The 16185-nt window shown below is 36.9% G+C and overlaps 1 protein-coding gene across 6 annotated transcripts in view; it reads right to left on the bottom strand.

Moving 5' to 3' along the window:
- The window catches only part of SCLT1 (sodium channel and clathrin linker 1), a 222928-nt gene that overhangs the window by 85350 nt on the left and 121393 nt on the right, over window positions 1–16185 (bottom strand). For all 6 annotated transcript variants that reach the window (XR_009259311.1, XR_009259312.1, XM_058721393.1 and 3 more), the window contains 2 exons: window positions 12867–13044; window positions 8733–8831 (listed from right to left, as the gene is read on the bottom strand). Coding sequence is in view for 4 of the 6 variants with exons in the window: in XM_058721393.1 (XP_058577376.1) it covers window positions 8733–8831; window positions 12867–13044 (277 nt within the window). In the remaining 2 variants the exon portion in view is untranslated. The remainder of the gene's footprint in view (window positions 1–8732; window positions 8832–12866; window positions 13045–16185) is intronic.

The following is a 16185-nucleotide window of genomic DNA, read 5'->3' as shown; positions in this document are numbered from 1 at the left end:
ATCAAAAATATTTCAAACTATGATTTTTTGGTTGGGAGAAGATAGCGGAGGAGGAGGACACTGGGCTCACCGTGTCCTGCTGATCACTTAGATTCCACCCAAATCTCCCTAAATAACCCAGAAAACTGCCAGAAGACTAGCAAAACGGACTCTCCAGAGCTAAGTGTAGACAAGAGGCTCATGGAAGAGGGTAGGAGGGGTGGAGAGGCAGTGTGCGCTACAGGGACCGGTGGGAGGGAGCCGGGTGGCAGAGGGGCAGTCCCCCCAGCAAGGCAGAGCCCCCAAGTCTGGCTTGTAAAAGCGGAGGGGCCGGATGCCTGAGTTCTGACAGCCAGCAGGACTTAACATCTGGAATGTTATAAGTCCATAGCTCTGCTCGGAAAGCAGGAGGGTGAGAGGACACCAGGAGGGAGAGGTGTTGAGACCCGGAAGACAGAGCTCAGCTCGCAGGGAACACAGGCGCTGGCCAGGGCCATCTCCCTCGCCCATCCCCCAGCTGAAACCACAAAGGAAACCAGTTTCTGTCACCGAACTTGCTTGCACCGTGCAAACACCCAACTCTGTGCTTCTGTGGATCCATCTCTCCAACGGGTCTGCCTGCCTCCCTCCAGGTGCTGCAGGGCCCCTACCGCAGGGGAGCATCGACAGCAAAGCGAGGTAAGCCTGCCCCTCCTGCCCCTGTGCACCTTGTGGATCCACCCTGGCTAATATGCCAGATCCCATAGAAGCAGCACCACAAGCCTGGCAGTGTGCAAGTAGCCCAGACAGGGGCCACACCACTCCACAGTGAGTCCTGCCCCTGGGAGAGGGGAAGATAAGGTACACACCAGTCTGACTGTGGCCCCAGCGGTGGGGTGGGGGAAGACATCGGGACTGACTGAGGCCCCACCCACCAACACAAGTTACTCCAGACAGCACAGGGGAAGTGCCCTGCAGTTCCGCGCCACTCCAGGGACTATTCAAATGACGAAACGGAAGAATTCTCCTCAAAAGAAACTCCAGGAAGTAGCAACAGCTAACAAATTGATCAAAAATGATTTAAGCAATATAACGGAACATGACTTTAAAATAACAGTCATAAAATTAATCACCGGGCTTGAAAAAAGTATAGAAGAAAGCAGAGAATCTATTGCTGCAGAGATCAAGGGACTAAGAAAGAGTCAGGAGGAGCTAAAAAATGCTATAAATGAGGTGCAAAATAAAATGGAGGCGACCACACCTTGGATTGAAGAGGCAGAGGAGAGAATAGGTGAATTAGAAGATAAAATTATAGAAAAAGAGGAAGCTGAGAAAAAGAGATAAAAAAATCCAGGAGTATGAGGGGAGAATCAGAGAATGAAGTGATGCAATGAAACGGAACAATATCCATATAATAGGAATTCCAGAAGAGGAAGAGAGAGAGAAAGGGGCTGAAGATGTACTTGAAAAAAATCATAGATGAGAACTTCCCTGATCTGGGGAAGGAAAAAGGCATTGAAATCCAAGAGGCACAGAGAACTCCCTTCAGACATAACTTGAATCGATCTTCTGCATGACATATCACAGTCAAACTGGCAAAATACAAGGATAAAGAGAAAATTCTGAAAGCAGCTAGGGATAAACACGTTCTAACATATAAAGGGAGACCGATAAGACAAGTGATGGATCTATCTACTGAAACTTGGCAGGCCAGAAAGGAATGGCAGGAAATCTTCAATGTGATGAACAGAAAAAATATGCAGCTGAGAATCCTTTATCCAGCAAGTCTGTCATTTAGAATAGAAGGAGAGATAAAGGTCTTCCCAAACAAACAAAAACTGAAGGAATTCATCACCACTAAACCAACCCTACAGGAGATCCAAAGGGGGACTCTGTGAGTGAAATGTTGCAAGGACCACAAAGTACCAGAGACATCACTACAAGCATGAAACTTACAGACATCATAATGACTCTAAACCCATATCTTTCTATAATAACACTGAATATAAATGGACTAAATGCGCCAACCAAAAGACATAGGGTATCAGAATGGATAAAAAACAAGACCCATCTACTTGCTGTCTATGAGAGACTCATTTTAGACCTGAGGACACCTTCAGATTGAAAGTGAGGGGATGGAGAACTATTTATCATGCCACTGGAACTCAAAAGAAAGCTGGAGTAGCCATACTTATATCAGACAAACTAGACTTTAAATTAAAGGCTGTAACAAGAGATGAAGAAGGGCATTATATAATAATTACAGGTCTATCCATCAGGAAGAGCTAACAATTATAAATGTCTATGTGCCAAATATGGGAGCTCCCAAATATATAAAACAATTACTCACAAACATAAGCAACCTTATTGATAAGAATGTGATAATTGCAGGGGACTTTAATACTCCAATTACAACAATGGATAGATCATCTAGACACAGGATCAATAAAGAAACAAGGGCCCTGAATGATACATTGGATCAGATGGACTTGACAGATATATTTAGAACTCTGTATCCCAAAGCAACAGAATATACTTTCTTCTTGAGTGCACATGGAACCTTCTCCAAGATAGATCACATACTGGATCACAAAACAGCCCTTCATAAGTATCCAAGAATTGAGATCATACCATGCATACTTTCAGACCACAATGCTATGAAGCTTGAAATCAACCACAGGAAAAAGTCTGGAAAACCTCCAAAAGCATGGAGGTTAAAGAACACCCTACTAAAGAATGAATGGCTCAACCAGGCAATTAGAGAAGAAATTTAAAAATATATGGAAACAAATGAAAATGAAAATACAACAATCCAAATGCTTTGGGATGCAGCGAAGGCAGTCCTGAGAGGAAAATACACTGCAATCCAGGCCTATCTCAAGAAACAAGAAAAATCCCAAATACAAAACTGAACAGCACACCTAAAGGAAATAGAAGCAGAACAGCAAAGGCACCCCAAACCCAGCAGAAGAAGGGAAATAATAAAGATCAGAGCAGAAATAAACAATATAGAATCTAAAAAACCTGTAGAACAGATCAATGAAACCAAGAGTTGGCGTTTTGAAAAAATGAACAAAATCGATAAACCTCAGCCACGCTTCTCAGAAAGAAAAGGGAGATGACCCAAATAGATAAAATCATGAATGAAAATGGAATTATTACAACCAATCCCTCAGAAATACAAGCAACTATCAAGGAATACTATGAAAAATTATATGCCAACAAACTGGACAACCTGGAAGAAATGGACAAAGTCCTAAGTACCCACACACTTCCAAAACTCAAACAGGAAGAAATAGAAAACTTGAACAGACCCATAACCAGCAAAGAAATTGAATCAGTTATCAAAAATCTCCCAACAAATAAGAGTCCAGGACCAGATGGCTTCCCAGGGGAGTTCTACCAGACATTTAAAGCAGAAATAATAACTATCCTTCTCAAGCTATTCCAAAAAATAGAAAGGGAAGGAAAACTTCCAGACTCATTCTATGAAGCCAGCATTACTTTGATTCCTAAACCAGAAAGAGACCCAGAAAAAAAAGAGAACTATAGGCCAATATCCCTGATGAATATGGATGCAAAAATTCTCAATAAGATAGTAGCAAATCGAATTCAACAGCATATAAAAAGAATTATACACCATGATCAAGTGGGATTCATTCCTGGGCTGCAGGGCTGGTTCAACATTCACAAATCAATCAATGTGATACATCACATTAATAAAAGAAAAGAACCATATGATCCTGTCAATCGATGCAGAAAAAGCATTTGACAAAATTCAGCATCCTTTCTTACTAAAAACCCTCGAGAAAGTCGGGATAGAAGGAACATACTTAAACATCATAAAAGCCATTTATGAAAAGCCACAGCTAATATCATCCTCAATGGGGAAAAACTGAGAACTTTTTCCCTGAGATCAGGAACATGACAGGGATGTCCACTCTCATCGCTGTTGTTTAACATTGTATTGGAAGTGCTAGCATCAGCAATCAGACCACAAAAGGAAATCAAAGGCATCAAAATTGGCAAAGATGAAGTCAAGCTTTCACTTTTTGCAGATGACATGATAGTATACATGGAAAATCTGATAGACTCCACCGAAAGTCTGCTAGAACTGATACATGAATTCAGCAAAGTCGCAGGATACAAAATCAATGTACAGAAATCAGTTGCATTCTTATACACTAATAATGAAGCAACAGAAAGACAAATAAAGAAACTGATCCCATTCACAATTGCACCAAGAAGCATAAAATACATAGGAATATACCTAACCAATGATGTAAAAGATCTGTATGCTATTAACTGTAGAAAGCTTATGAAGGAAACTGAAGAAGATATAAAGAAATGGAAAAACATTCTGTGCTCATGGATTGGAAGAATAAATATTGTTAAAATGTCAATACTACCCAAAGCTATCTACACATTCAATGCAATCCCAATCAAAATTGCACCAGCATTCTTCTCGAAGCTAGAACAAGCAATCCTAAAATTTGTACGGAACCACAAAAGACCCCAAACAGCCAAAGTAATTTTGAAGAAGAAGACCAAAGCAGGAGGCATCACAATCCGAGACTTTAGCCTCTATCACAAAGCTGTAATCATCAAGACAGCATGGTATTGGCACAAAAACAGACACATAGACAATGGAATAGAATTGAAACCCCAGAATTAGACCCACAAAAGTATGGCCAACTAATCTTTGACAAAGAAGGAAAGAACATCCAATGGAAAAAAGTCTCTTTAACAAATGGTGCTGGGAGAACTGGACAGCAACATGCAGAAGGATGAAACTAGACCACTTTCTTACACCATTCACAAACGTAAACTCAAAATGGATACAGGACCTGAATGTGAGACATGAAACCATCAAAACCCTAGAGGAGAAAGCAGGAAAAGACCTCTCTGACCTCAGCCGCAGAAATTTCTTACTTGACACATCCCCAAAGGCAAGGGAATTAAAAGCAAAAATGAACTACTGGGACCTCATCAAGATAAAACGTTTCTGCACTGCATAGGAAACAATCAACAAAACTACAAGGCAACCAACAGAATGGGAAAAGATATTTGCAAATGACATGTGAGACAAAGGGCTAGGATCCAAAATCTATAAAGAGCTCACCAAACTCCACACCCAAAAAACAAATAATCCAGTGAAGAAATGGGTAGAAAACATGAATAGACACCTCCTCTAAAGAAGACATCCAGATGGCCAACAGGCACATGAGAAGATGCTCAACGTCGCTCCTCATCAGGGAAATACAAATCAAAACCACTCTCAGATATCACCTAACACCAGTCACAGTGGCTAAAATGAACAAATCAGGAGAGTATAGATGCTGGTGAGGATGTGGAGAAACAGGAACTCTCTTGCACTGTTGGTGGGAATGCAAACTGGTGCAGTCACTCTGGAAAACAGTGTGGAGGTTCCTCAAAAAATTAAAAATAGACCTACCCTATGACCCAGCAATAGCACTGCTAGGAATTTATCCAAGGGATACAGGAGTGCTGATGCATGGGGCACTTGTACCCCAATGTTTATAGCAGCACTTTCAACAATAGCCAAATTATGGAAAGAGCCTAAATGTCCATCAACTGATGAATGGATAAAGAAATTGTGGTTTATATACACAATGGAATACTACATGGCAATGAGAAAGAATGAAATATCGCTTTTTGTAGCAACATGGATGGAACTGGAGAGTGTGATGCTAAGTGAAATAAGTCATAGAGAGAAAGACAGATACCATATGGTTTCACTCTTATGTGGATCCTGAGAAACTTAACAGAAGACAATGGGGATGGGAAGGAAAAAAAAAAAAAAAAAGAGGTTAGAGAGGGAGGGAGCCAAAACATAAGAGACTCTTAAAAACTGAGAACAAACTGAGGGTTGATTGGGGGTGGGAGAGAGGGGAGAGTGCATGATGGGTATAGAGGAGAGCACCTGTTGGGATGGGCACTGGGTGTTGTATGGAAACCAATTTGACAATAAATTTCATATTAAAAAAAATAATTCAAACTATGGCCAAAGATATAATATTCTTAACCCCAAGAATAGGACAAGGATTCCTACAGAAAGGGTATGAAAATTAGTAATAAAAAAAAATCAACAAACCGGGTTTTAGTTTGGATTCTGCCTCAAATAGAGATTTTATCTCAGGAAATCACCTAATTTCAGCCTGTGATAAAGTAACAGATTTCTAAAAAATACTTTTGCAGCAAGAAACCTTATACAGAGACTCTATAGGAATGAAAATTCTACCACTTAGTTGCTTGGGAGAAAAGCAAGTACATTAGCTTTCTTTAACTGATGAGACTTTTTAAAACAAGTCTACTTCAGTCTATCTAGGAGAGAAATAATAATGCCCACAGAAAATACAGGTAAGAAAAGAGTTAACACCTTTATTTTATCCAGTGGAGGAATATACAGTGCACCCAACTAACCTACAGGAGCTCATTTTAAAGGAAAGGAGTATTAGTTTTCATTCCTTTTTGTTAACTATTTTCATAGACAGACTTTATGGATACACAGGAAATCATTTTAATGTAAATATTATAGTAAAAATGAAAAAACAATAGTTTTGCTAATTCGTGTCTCTGACAAAAATATCAAATAAAAAAATTATAACCAAAGCATGCTGGAAAAGTGGCTGACTCCCTGTCTGAGGTAGGGAAAGTACAAGATGAGAGAGGAATATCATTTATGCAAAAAAGCTGCAGAGACATTATGAGAATAAAAAAAACCCGATGGTAGTAGGTTGTAACAAAAAACTAAAGAAGACCAATGAACCATAGCGATATTAAAAAAGGAGAAAAGTCTACCGAAAACTGACAGCTAATAAATGTATAAAAATGATATAATCATTTGTAATCACTTCTTATAACATTTACTTCAGGCAAAGATTATTAATGGATGCTAAGACCACTGGATGATAACTTTTGGTAGAGAGCGTAACTGTACAGTCTTCAAGTATCTCCCCCAGTTATTTATAAAGTTTACAAATGGAGAGTTCTGGTCCTACCACCATAACCATGTTGTCAAGCTTAGCTTCAACTAATGCACAACCTGACATTATAGCTTCCTGACGTGATGAAGTGGAAGATAACATTATCACTCTGCCAGAAATGATCTGAATCGAATCAAAAAGAAATGATTACAAGAATCCATATGTGGAATATTCTGGATTCTACAAAGGATTCTTTGTCATACACAGAGGAAGACAGAGGACTGGGTTACATTGAGGGGGACTACAGAGACATAGTAGTCAAATGCAATGATATATAAATTTGGGTTGGATCCTGAATTTAAAAAAACAAAAAGCCATAGCCCACATTGGGCTCCACATACAGCGTGGGGCCTGCTTGGGGCTCTCTCTCCCCTTCTCTCTCTGCCCCTTCCCTGTTTGCATTCTCTTGCTCTCATAATAAATAAATAAACTTTAAAAAACAAAACAAAAAAACCCAAAACCAAAAAAAGCTGTAAAGGATACTTTAGGAAAATATGAGTATAGATTAAAAATAATACTGATTTTTTTTTTTAAGGTATGGTAATAGCAGTATGATTGTGTAGTAAAATGTCCTTTCTCAGGGAGAAAAAAATGCCAAGATATTTAGGAGTGAAGTGTCATGATGTTTGCGGTCCATGTCCAAATGGCTGGCAAAAAGAGTGCATATGTATATAAAGACAGATGGAGGGTGTGTGGCAAGACATTAAGAATTATCTTGCTAAAGGGTAAATAAGTGTTCACTGAACAACGTTTAACCTTTTTATGGGTTTGAAAGTTTCTAAAAATAAAAAAATACACAATTAATGGGAAACAATTATTCACAGTGATTGAGGGTAGAGCTCAAGAATCAACAGACTTGTATTTACATCTAGTTCTGCTACTTCATAGAGGTGGAACCCTAAGCAACCTAAGTATTTTGGTTTTAAAAATGTTTTTTTTTTTTCATTTTTAAAATGGGTTTTTGTGGTTTCTTCCTCCACAATTCATGTTATACTTTCAAACTTTACCACCCCACTTATGAACTGATCCATATCCATACCAGAGAAAAGGCAACTAGATATAGATCTTCCTTGTCTCTTTATATGAACGTAAACCTACATTGCTCAGACAATTTCAACTTCCATAAGCCTTACAATTCAAACCAACAAACAACTCATTATTTTAACACAAAAATATCAGATTTAGTCTTGATAACAGACTTGAAAATAACAACATAATTCACAAATTATGTAAGTGCCAGCATTATGTGATCAAAATAATGCTGGCCTTAGTATAGCAGGAGAAGGTACAGGTGTAAGTTCTGGCTTTAATTAGTATGTAACTTTGAGGGAGTCAATAATCTCTTGGAAGCTTCAGTTTCTTTACCAGTAAAATAAGAGGTCAAACCAGATTTCTCCAGTCTTAAGCTGCTCTAAGATACTGCAAGCCAACAGGTTTTTTCCTCTTAACTTCTTATGCATTCTAAGTTTCTTTCTGAGGCTTCTTCAGGTGTGTTAATCTTCACTATATTCCTAGCCTAACCCCCCCCCCCCACCCCCCAAATTCTTCTACTCCCACCCAGGCCCATACTAGCTAAAATGGTAGGGACTGCTTTCCTGAGATAATTTTTATTTGAATTGAATTTTTATTTAGCACAATTGATGCAATTAGCTGATAGTTAATTAGTTATGTCCATCAGGCAAAAACTTAGGTAATATTTAGTTGTAAGTTGTGAAATTCTGTAAACTTTTGAATTTTAAATAATTTTGAAGTTTAAAAACTCCTTACTTCCTTCCTGGTTCTTAGGGTAACATCTTGCACAAGCCGAGACACTGTTTCTTTCATTTTCTCTATATCTTCTTCTTTTTGCTTCTCCTCAAGTAGAGCCTTCAAAAAAATAATCACTTGATGTCATTTATAGATCACACCGTTATTAATAAAGGTAACATAATAAATGGTTAAAAAGCTATCCAATAATCACTTTGTGGAAAGCAAACATCTTATGCTAAACTTCTGGGACATCTCCACTTGGAATCTTGCCTAATCTGTTACTTTCCCTCACCTTCTCACCTGACTTTATCCTAAAAATTTATTATTTACCTCTGGTATTTATTTCGGCCAGGGCCATCACTCTTCTAACCCCTAGAAATCTTAAGAGTTATTTTTCAATTTTCCTTTTCCTTTACTCCCTATACAAAATAAGTCATCAAGTCTAGGTATTAAAGTCTTGGAAAAAAATCTCTTGGACTTCCCCTTCTTTCCATTATTTGATATTATTCAAATTATGTCCCTTGTCACCTCATTCCTTGATGTTTCTATCTATCCAATCATTTTCATCTCCCAATTAAAAAATATTCTTATAATCCTAGTTCTGTTGTCAGTCACACTCCCATTTCTCTGCTTCTCTCTGGAGTAAACTCTAAATTCTGCACTTGCTCATCTCCAATACTTTTTCTTACACCAACTCCAATCAGGCTTTCAACCATCCATTGTCTCCATATTAATAACCTGTGAGTCAATTCTGAGTAACTATCTTATTTGATCTGTCAGCAGCACTTGAGATAACTGATTTCTCTCTTTTCTTTGTTTTATTTTCTTTATTCAGCTTTTAGAACACCACAGTATGGGTTTTCCTCCTAACTCACTGATCACTCCTTTTCAGTCTGCATTGCTGTTTCTTCCTCTTCTTCTAAACCTCTTTAAAAATTGCACTATCCATCAGAGGGGAGATGGGTGGAGGGATGGGTGAAATAGGCTACAGGGATTAAGAAGTGCACTTGCGATGAGCACTGGTAATATCTGGAATTGCTGAATCACTATGTTGCACACCTGAAACTAATATCACACTGTATGTTAACTATACTGAAATAAAAAAAAACAAAATTGACTACCCAAGACTTAAGTCCTTCATCCTTCATTTCCATCTATCCTTTTATGGTTTAATTCAGTATCATGGTTTTAAATATCATTTATATGCTGATAACTCCCAAATTTATACCTCTAGACCAAATATCTTTCTGAGCCTGGAAGTGTTCCAATTCTAGGCATGATTGAATCTTTTTTTTTTTTTTTTTATCATCATATAATAAGTGGCCCTGTGTTTTGACCGTACTATTTTCCAAAGATTCTATACACATTCCCACCTGTTTTTTTTCAATTGTTTAATAAATTTCCTGCTGTTTAAATAGGTAAGCTAGTAAGAGGTACAGCTGGTTTTTTGTTTTTTTTTAGGTAGAATTAACAATAAGGTGTTATATTAGCTTCAGGTGCACAACAGAATGATTCAACAGTTCTATACATTACTCAGTGTTCACCATTAAGTGTACTTTTAATCCCCTTTACCTATTTGCTCCATCTCCCTACCCACCTGCCCTCTCTCAACCACCAGTTTGTTCTCCATATTTAAGAGTCTGTTTCTTTTTTTGATCATTTTGTTTTTTAAATTCCACATGAGTGAAATCATATGGTATTGTCTTTCCTCTGACTTATTTCACTAGTATTATATACCTTCTAGATCCATCCATGTTGTTACAAATGGTAAGAATTTGTTCTTTTTATGGCTGATTAATGTTCCATTGTATATATATATACAGCCCATCCGTTCTTTTTTTAATTTAAATTCAAGTTAGTTAACATATAGTGTAGTAGTGGTTTCAGAATTTAGTGATTCATCACTTTCATATAACACTCAGTGCTCATCCCAACAAGTGCCCTCCTTAATGCCCATCACCCATGCAGCCCATCCCCCACCCAACAACCCTCCAGCACCCTGTTTTTCTGTATTAAAGAGTTTCTTATGAGTTGCCTCCCTGTTTTAATCTTATTTTTCTTTCCCTTCTCCTATGTTCATCTGTTTTGTTTCTTAAATACCACATGAGTGAAATCATATCCTGTCTTTGACTGACTTATTTCACTTAGTATAATACACTCTAGTTCCATCCATGTCATTGCAAATGGATTTCATTCCTTTCGATTGCCAAGTAATACTCCGTTGTATATATATACCACCTCTTCCTTATCCATTCATCAGTTGATGGACATTTGGGCTCTTTTCATAATTTGGCTATTATTGATAGCACTGCTATAAATTATTGATAGCACTGCTATAAATATTGGGGTGCATGTGTCCCTTCAAATCAGCATTTTTGTATCCTTTGGATATATACTTAATAATGCAATTGCCGGGTTGTAAGGTAGTTCTATTTTGAATTTTTTGAGGAATCTCCATACTGCTTTCCTGAGTAGCTATACCAATTTGCATTCCCACCAACAGTAAAAAAGTGTTCCCCTTTCTCTGCATCCTCACCAACATCTGTTGTTGCCTGAGTTGTTGATTTTAGCTATTCTCACAACACCAAATCTTCTTTATCCATTCATACATGGATGGGCACTTGGATTGCTTCCATATCCTGGTTATTGTAAATTATGCAGTAACAGCTGTTATGATGTAACCACTTTGTGTGGGAGAATAAGACAATGAGGAAATAGAGAAGCATCATAAGAGAACTATAACACGCTGTGTTTCATGTCTGTTTGTGTGATCAGTTGAGAGAACCCCTGGCTTTGGAATAAGCAACTGAAGGTTGCTTAAACTGAAGGTGGGATTCCTCTAACAATTAAACAATGAGTCAGGAGGGAGCTTAATATGCAGCCATAACCAGTCTCTTTAAGGGTCTGCTGACTTCGGACCTGAGTGAGCAGATTTGAGGGATAGGCAATGAGTATTGTCACTACTTCTCTGTCCATTGTTGTTTACAAAAAATGTTCATCTTTAGTGACCGGATGTTAACAATGCTCATATGACTAGGCTTCAGAGGGGAAAGATAAGTAATTCTGTCCTGCTCTTAACTGTTCTAGCTAACTTAGAGTTAAGAGCAATTCCCAAGAATATTATGTGTATGTTGTGCCTTTCAACCATCCTAAGAGACAGTATGCAAATCACAGATGGGATTATTAGCAGAAAGGCATGACAAGCATTTTGCATTCCCAGTTTAAATAAGGATATTATTTCTTTTTTATTTATTACCTTCTTAATATGTGATTTATATCGTTGGTTTTGTTTTAATAGCCTTCTTGGAAAACCTCTATCATGTTAAGAGGAAATATAAATAAAGTATTTCCTGTGTACTCCCCATATTTCCCAGTAGAGTATTATGCAAATATTAGGTATTCAATAAATGTTGGTTAAATGAGTAATGATTTAATCTCTACATAAAGGAGGCAACAACATCAAAACCAAATCCATCCACCTGGTGACTTCTATAAACTATACACCATTTATATGGAAGTGATAAAACAAAAAAATATGATATGTGATACACAGGAATCACAATTGTTAGAGGGTTAAAAAAAAAAACAGTGGCATGAAGGTTCCAGTTAATAAATCGTTACAGCTAAATTTAATTCCTGTCAATTAAGCTTCTGCTCTATTAGAGTAATTATGTAGGTGATGAAGGGGAAATCAAGATGAGTAAGATTGATCTGATTCAACCGAATAAAATATAGTATATTGTAGTAAAGTGCTATAATAGCTTTTTTAAAGTATGAGACTATAGGGGATGAAGATTATTCACATAAGGATTGGAGACATAAAGTCTGATATAAAAGTTTTGAGAGACGGTTGACATTTTATCATCTTTTAAAAAAAATTTTATCATTTCATTTCATTTCATTTCAGCAATCTCTACACCCAACATGGGGTTCAAATTCATGCTCTTCCAACTGAGTCAGCCGGGCATCCCTATTTTATCATATTTTGTGGTTAAGTCTTACCATGAAGAATACAGTATGTCTATCAATGCAGAGCACAGCAATATTATTTTCATATGTTTATTCTGTAGTTACTGATTTCCTTATTATTAGGTCACATGGAGGAACTTTCAGTATTATATTATTTGTAAACATGTTTACTAGTTTTCTTACCTGATTTTTTTGAAGGTTAGCTTCTTCTAAGAGCTGCATGCTATTTCTGGCTCTTACAATAGCTTCATATTTTTCATTTTCTAATTCATTGCACTTTGCTTGTAATTCTCTGGTCTGTTTTTCCAAATGTGTTTTTTGTGCTCTTAATTGAGTGGCTTCTTGCATTGCTACACAGAGTCTAAAAGTCAATAATCACATTGTGAAAGTTAAATATCTTTAAAGGGAAGAAGGAAAATAGGAGATTTAGTGAGCATCTAGTATAGAACAAACACTATTCTGGTTACTTTCATATGTATTTTCTCATTTGATCTGCACAAAAATTTTGTAAAGTAGGTTTCATTATTTCCATCTTAAAGAACAACAGACCCAGAGAGATTAAGCATGTGATTAAGTCCATATGGCTAATGAGCTGTAGTGCTGAGAATGAGTCTAGATATTGATTCTAATTATGTTACACTTTTTACAGTATCACATTACATTATATAATCACAAGACAATGTTTTAAAGCAAATCCTTAAAGAATAAGTTGTTGTTGCTATTTATATTGTCTTCTAAAAATTTTCTTTTTTTGCTTGGCTCCCTTTTCCCACTCTCTACCCAATTTAATGTTAATTTACTAATGTATACCTTTAAATATTTTTCTCCGTGTTCATAAAATTGTATACACATATATATGCATGTATACACATAGATAAGCATGCAAAGTACATATACATCGGTCCATAGGTATTTAAACATAATTTTTTTGTGTTATAAAAATTAAGATCATAGGGTGCCTGGGTGGCTCAGTCAGTTAAGCACTGATTTCGTTTTAGGTCATGATTTCACAGTTTGTGAGATCAAGCCACAAGTTGGTCTCTGTGCTGACAGCATGGAACCTGCTTGGGATTCTCTCTCCCCCTCTTTCTCTGCTCTTTCTCTCTCTCTCTCAAAATAAACATTAAAAAAAATTAAGATCATAATATACACCCTTTTCTGCACTTGCTTTTCTCATTCAATATCTTACAGAAATCACCTCAAGCAATACATCCCAAAGCTCTTTCTTTTCCTGGTATGATGGATGGAACTTCATTTTACTATTAATTTGTATTTCCCTGAATACTGGAGAGCTTGAGCACATTTTTAGTTTGTTAGCTATGTGAATTGTCCTCTTCGAACTTCCTCTTCATATCTTCTGCCAATTTTTTTTTCTGATGGGTTATTTGCTTATTCCTTTATATGAACTCTTTTAATATTAAAATATAAATGCTCAGGTGGTTCTGTATGCTACAAATATTTTTCCAAATCTACTTTTTTGGTTGTTGCTGCCTACTGACTATTTAGGAAATTTTCACTACACTAAAAATGTTCACTTTAATATAGCTAAATTTGGCTTTATCTTTCAGCTTCCAGGATTCATTTTTTAATAAAGACTATCTCCTTCATTAATACATTGCTAATGTAATTTCATAGATTTCCTCAAAAGACTGCTATGTCTTTAATATTTTTAACCAGTAAATCTTAATGCATCTGGAGTTTACTTCTGAATGTGTTGTAAGAGAGGAGTCCAATTTAACTTTTTTTCAGATTGATGGCCAGTTGTATGAATACCATTAGTAACTGATGAAGTAAAATTATCCCTTTAACATACTAAAATATGCAAATATAATGATTTACTTATGGATTATCATGTCTCCTTGATCTATTGGCCTATTCTATACCCAAATCATATCAATTTGATTATGACTTTATAATAGGTTCTGATACATTGTTGTTGCTGTTGTTTGGTATATCTGCTTCATTCATTTTTTAAAACTTTTTTAAAAATGTGTATTTATTTTTGAGAGAGAGAGAGAGAGAAAATGCAAGTGGGGAAGGGACAGAGAGAGAGGGAGATACAGAATCTCAAGCAGATTCCAGGCTCCGAGCCATCAGCATAAAGCCTGACACGGGGCTCGAACTCATGGACCATGAGATCATGACCTGAGCCAAAGTAAACATTTAATGGACTGAGCCACTTAGGCGCCCCTCTGCTTCATTCTGAATGAAGTGAGATAAGGTCTACTACCATTTTAGTCAGGGTTCTTAGCTGCAGTAGTAGAAGCCAACTCTAATTTATGCAGAAAAAAGGTTTATTAAAAAAGATATTGGTAAGTTCACAGACTTACTGGGAGAGCTGGAAAATCAAGTTTGAAGCTTTGTAGCAAGAAATATGCCTAAAACTTCACCACAGGATTAGTTGATTCTCTCATAAAGAACTATAATCTGGGGAATTACCCAAACATGGAAGGGAGATAAGATCCAGATGGCCCAAAATAATGATCATAACTATATTTTATCAAATCACCCTTTCATCAAATTTCCTAGCTTTTGCATCACATATTTAGCTATCTTATTACTTACTATACATAAGGTTATTAATGTATCTTTTTCAATATGGTGCTATTTTTCACTATATAAAGTCTCTCTTTGTTCTGTTTGCTGCTTTTTACCATGAACCCATACCTAGTATAATAGTAAGACTCACTCCTTTCTTTTTTGTTTATAGTTGATAATATGCTCCACTAAAACCTTTACTTTTTTATATTTATTTATGACAGAGAGAGAGAGGGAGAGAGACAGAATCTGAAGCAGGCTCCACACCTAGTGTGGAGCCCAATGTGGGGCTCGATTTCACAACTGTGAGATCATAACCTGAGCCTAAATCAAGAGTTGGACGCTTAACCTACTGAGCTACCCAGGCGCCGCTAAAACCTTTATTTTAAATTTAAAATAAATCATCTTTCTTTCCTTGAAATCTTTGTTCTAATTCATTTATCCTTTGTTTTAGGTATTTTCTAATATAACATATTACTGGGCCTTACTTTTTAATCAAACTTTGCAAGTCTCTGCCTTTTAATGGAATTCAGTCCTCTCATATTTTAATGTGATGATTTATATATATGACATTATTCATTCTATTTCACTTAAAAAATTTTTTTTAATGTTTATTTATTATCGAAAGACAGAGACACAGAGTGTGAGCAGGAGAAGGGTAGAGAGAGGTAGAATCTGAAGCAGGCTCCAGGGTCCGAGCTGTCAGCACAGAGCCCGACGCAGGGCTCGAACTCACAAACTGCGAGATCATGACCTGAGCTGAAGTTGGTCACCGGCAACCAACTGAGCCACCCAGGCGCCCCCATTCTATTTCACTTTAGTTAAACATTGGTGGTAGAAGATGAAGCAGTCCCTACCTCTCCCAAAGAGGTATAGGGCACATGGCACTTTACTAGCATTATTAGTTGAGCCATTTGCTTTACCATGGCATCCTCAGGGTCAAGCAGAGCAAGTAACTCATGAA

The sequence above is a fragment of the Neofelis nebulosa genome, chromosome 3 (genome assembly GCF_028018385.1).
Source record: "Neofelis nebulosa isolate mNeoNeb1 chromosome 3, mNeoNeb1.pri, whole genome shotgun sequence".
NCBI lineage: Eukaryota > Metazoa > Chordata > Mammalia > Carnivora > Felidae > Neofelis > Neofelis nebulosa.
This window is presented reverse-complemented; position numbering and strand designations above follow the sequence as displayed.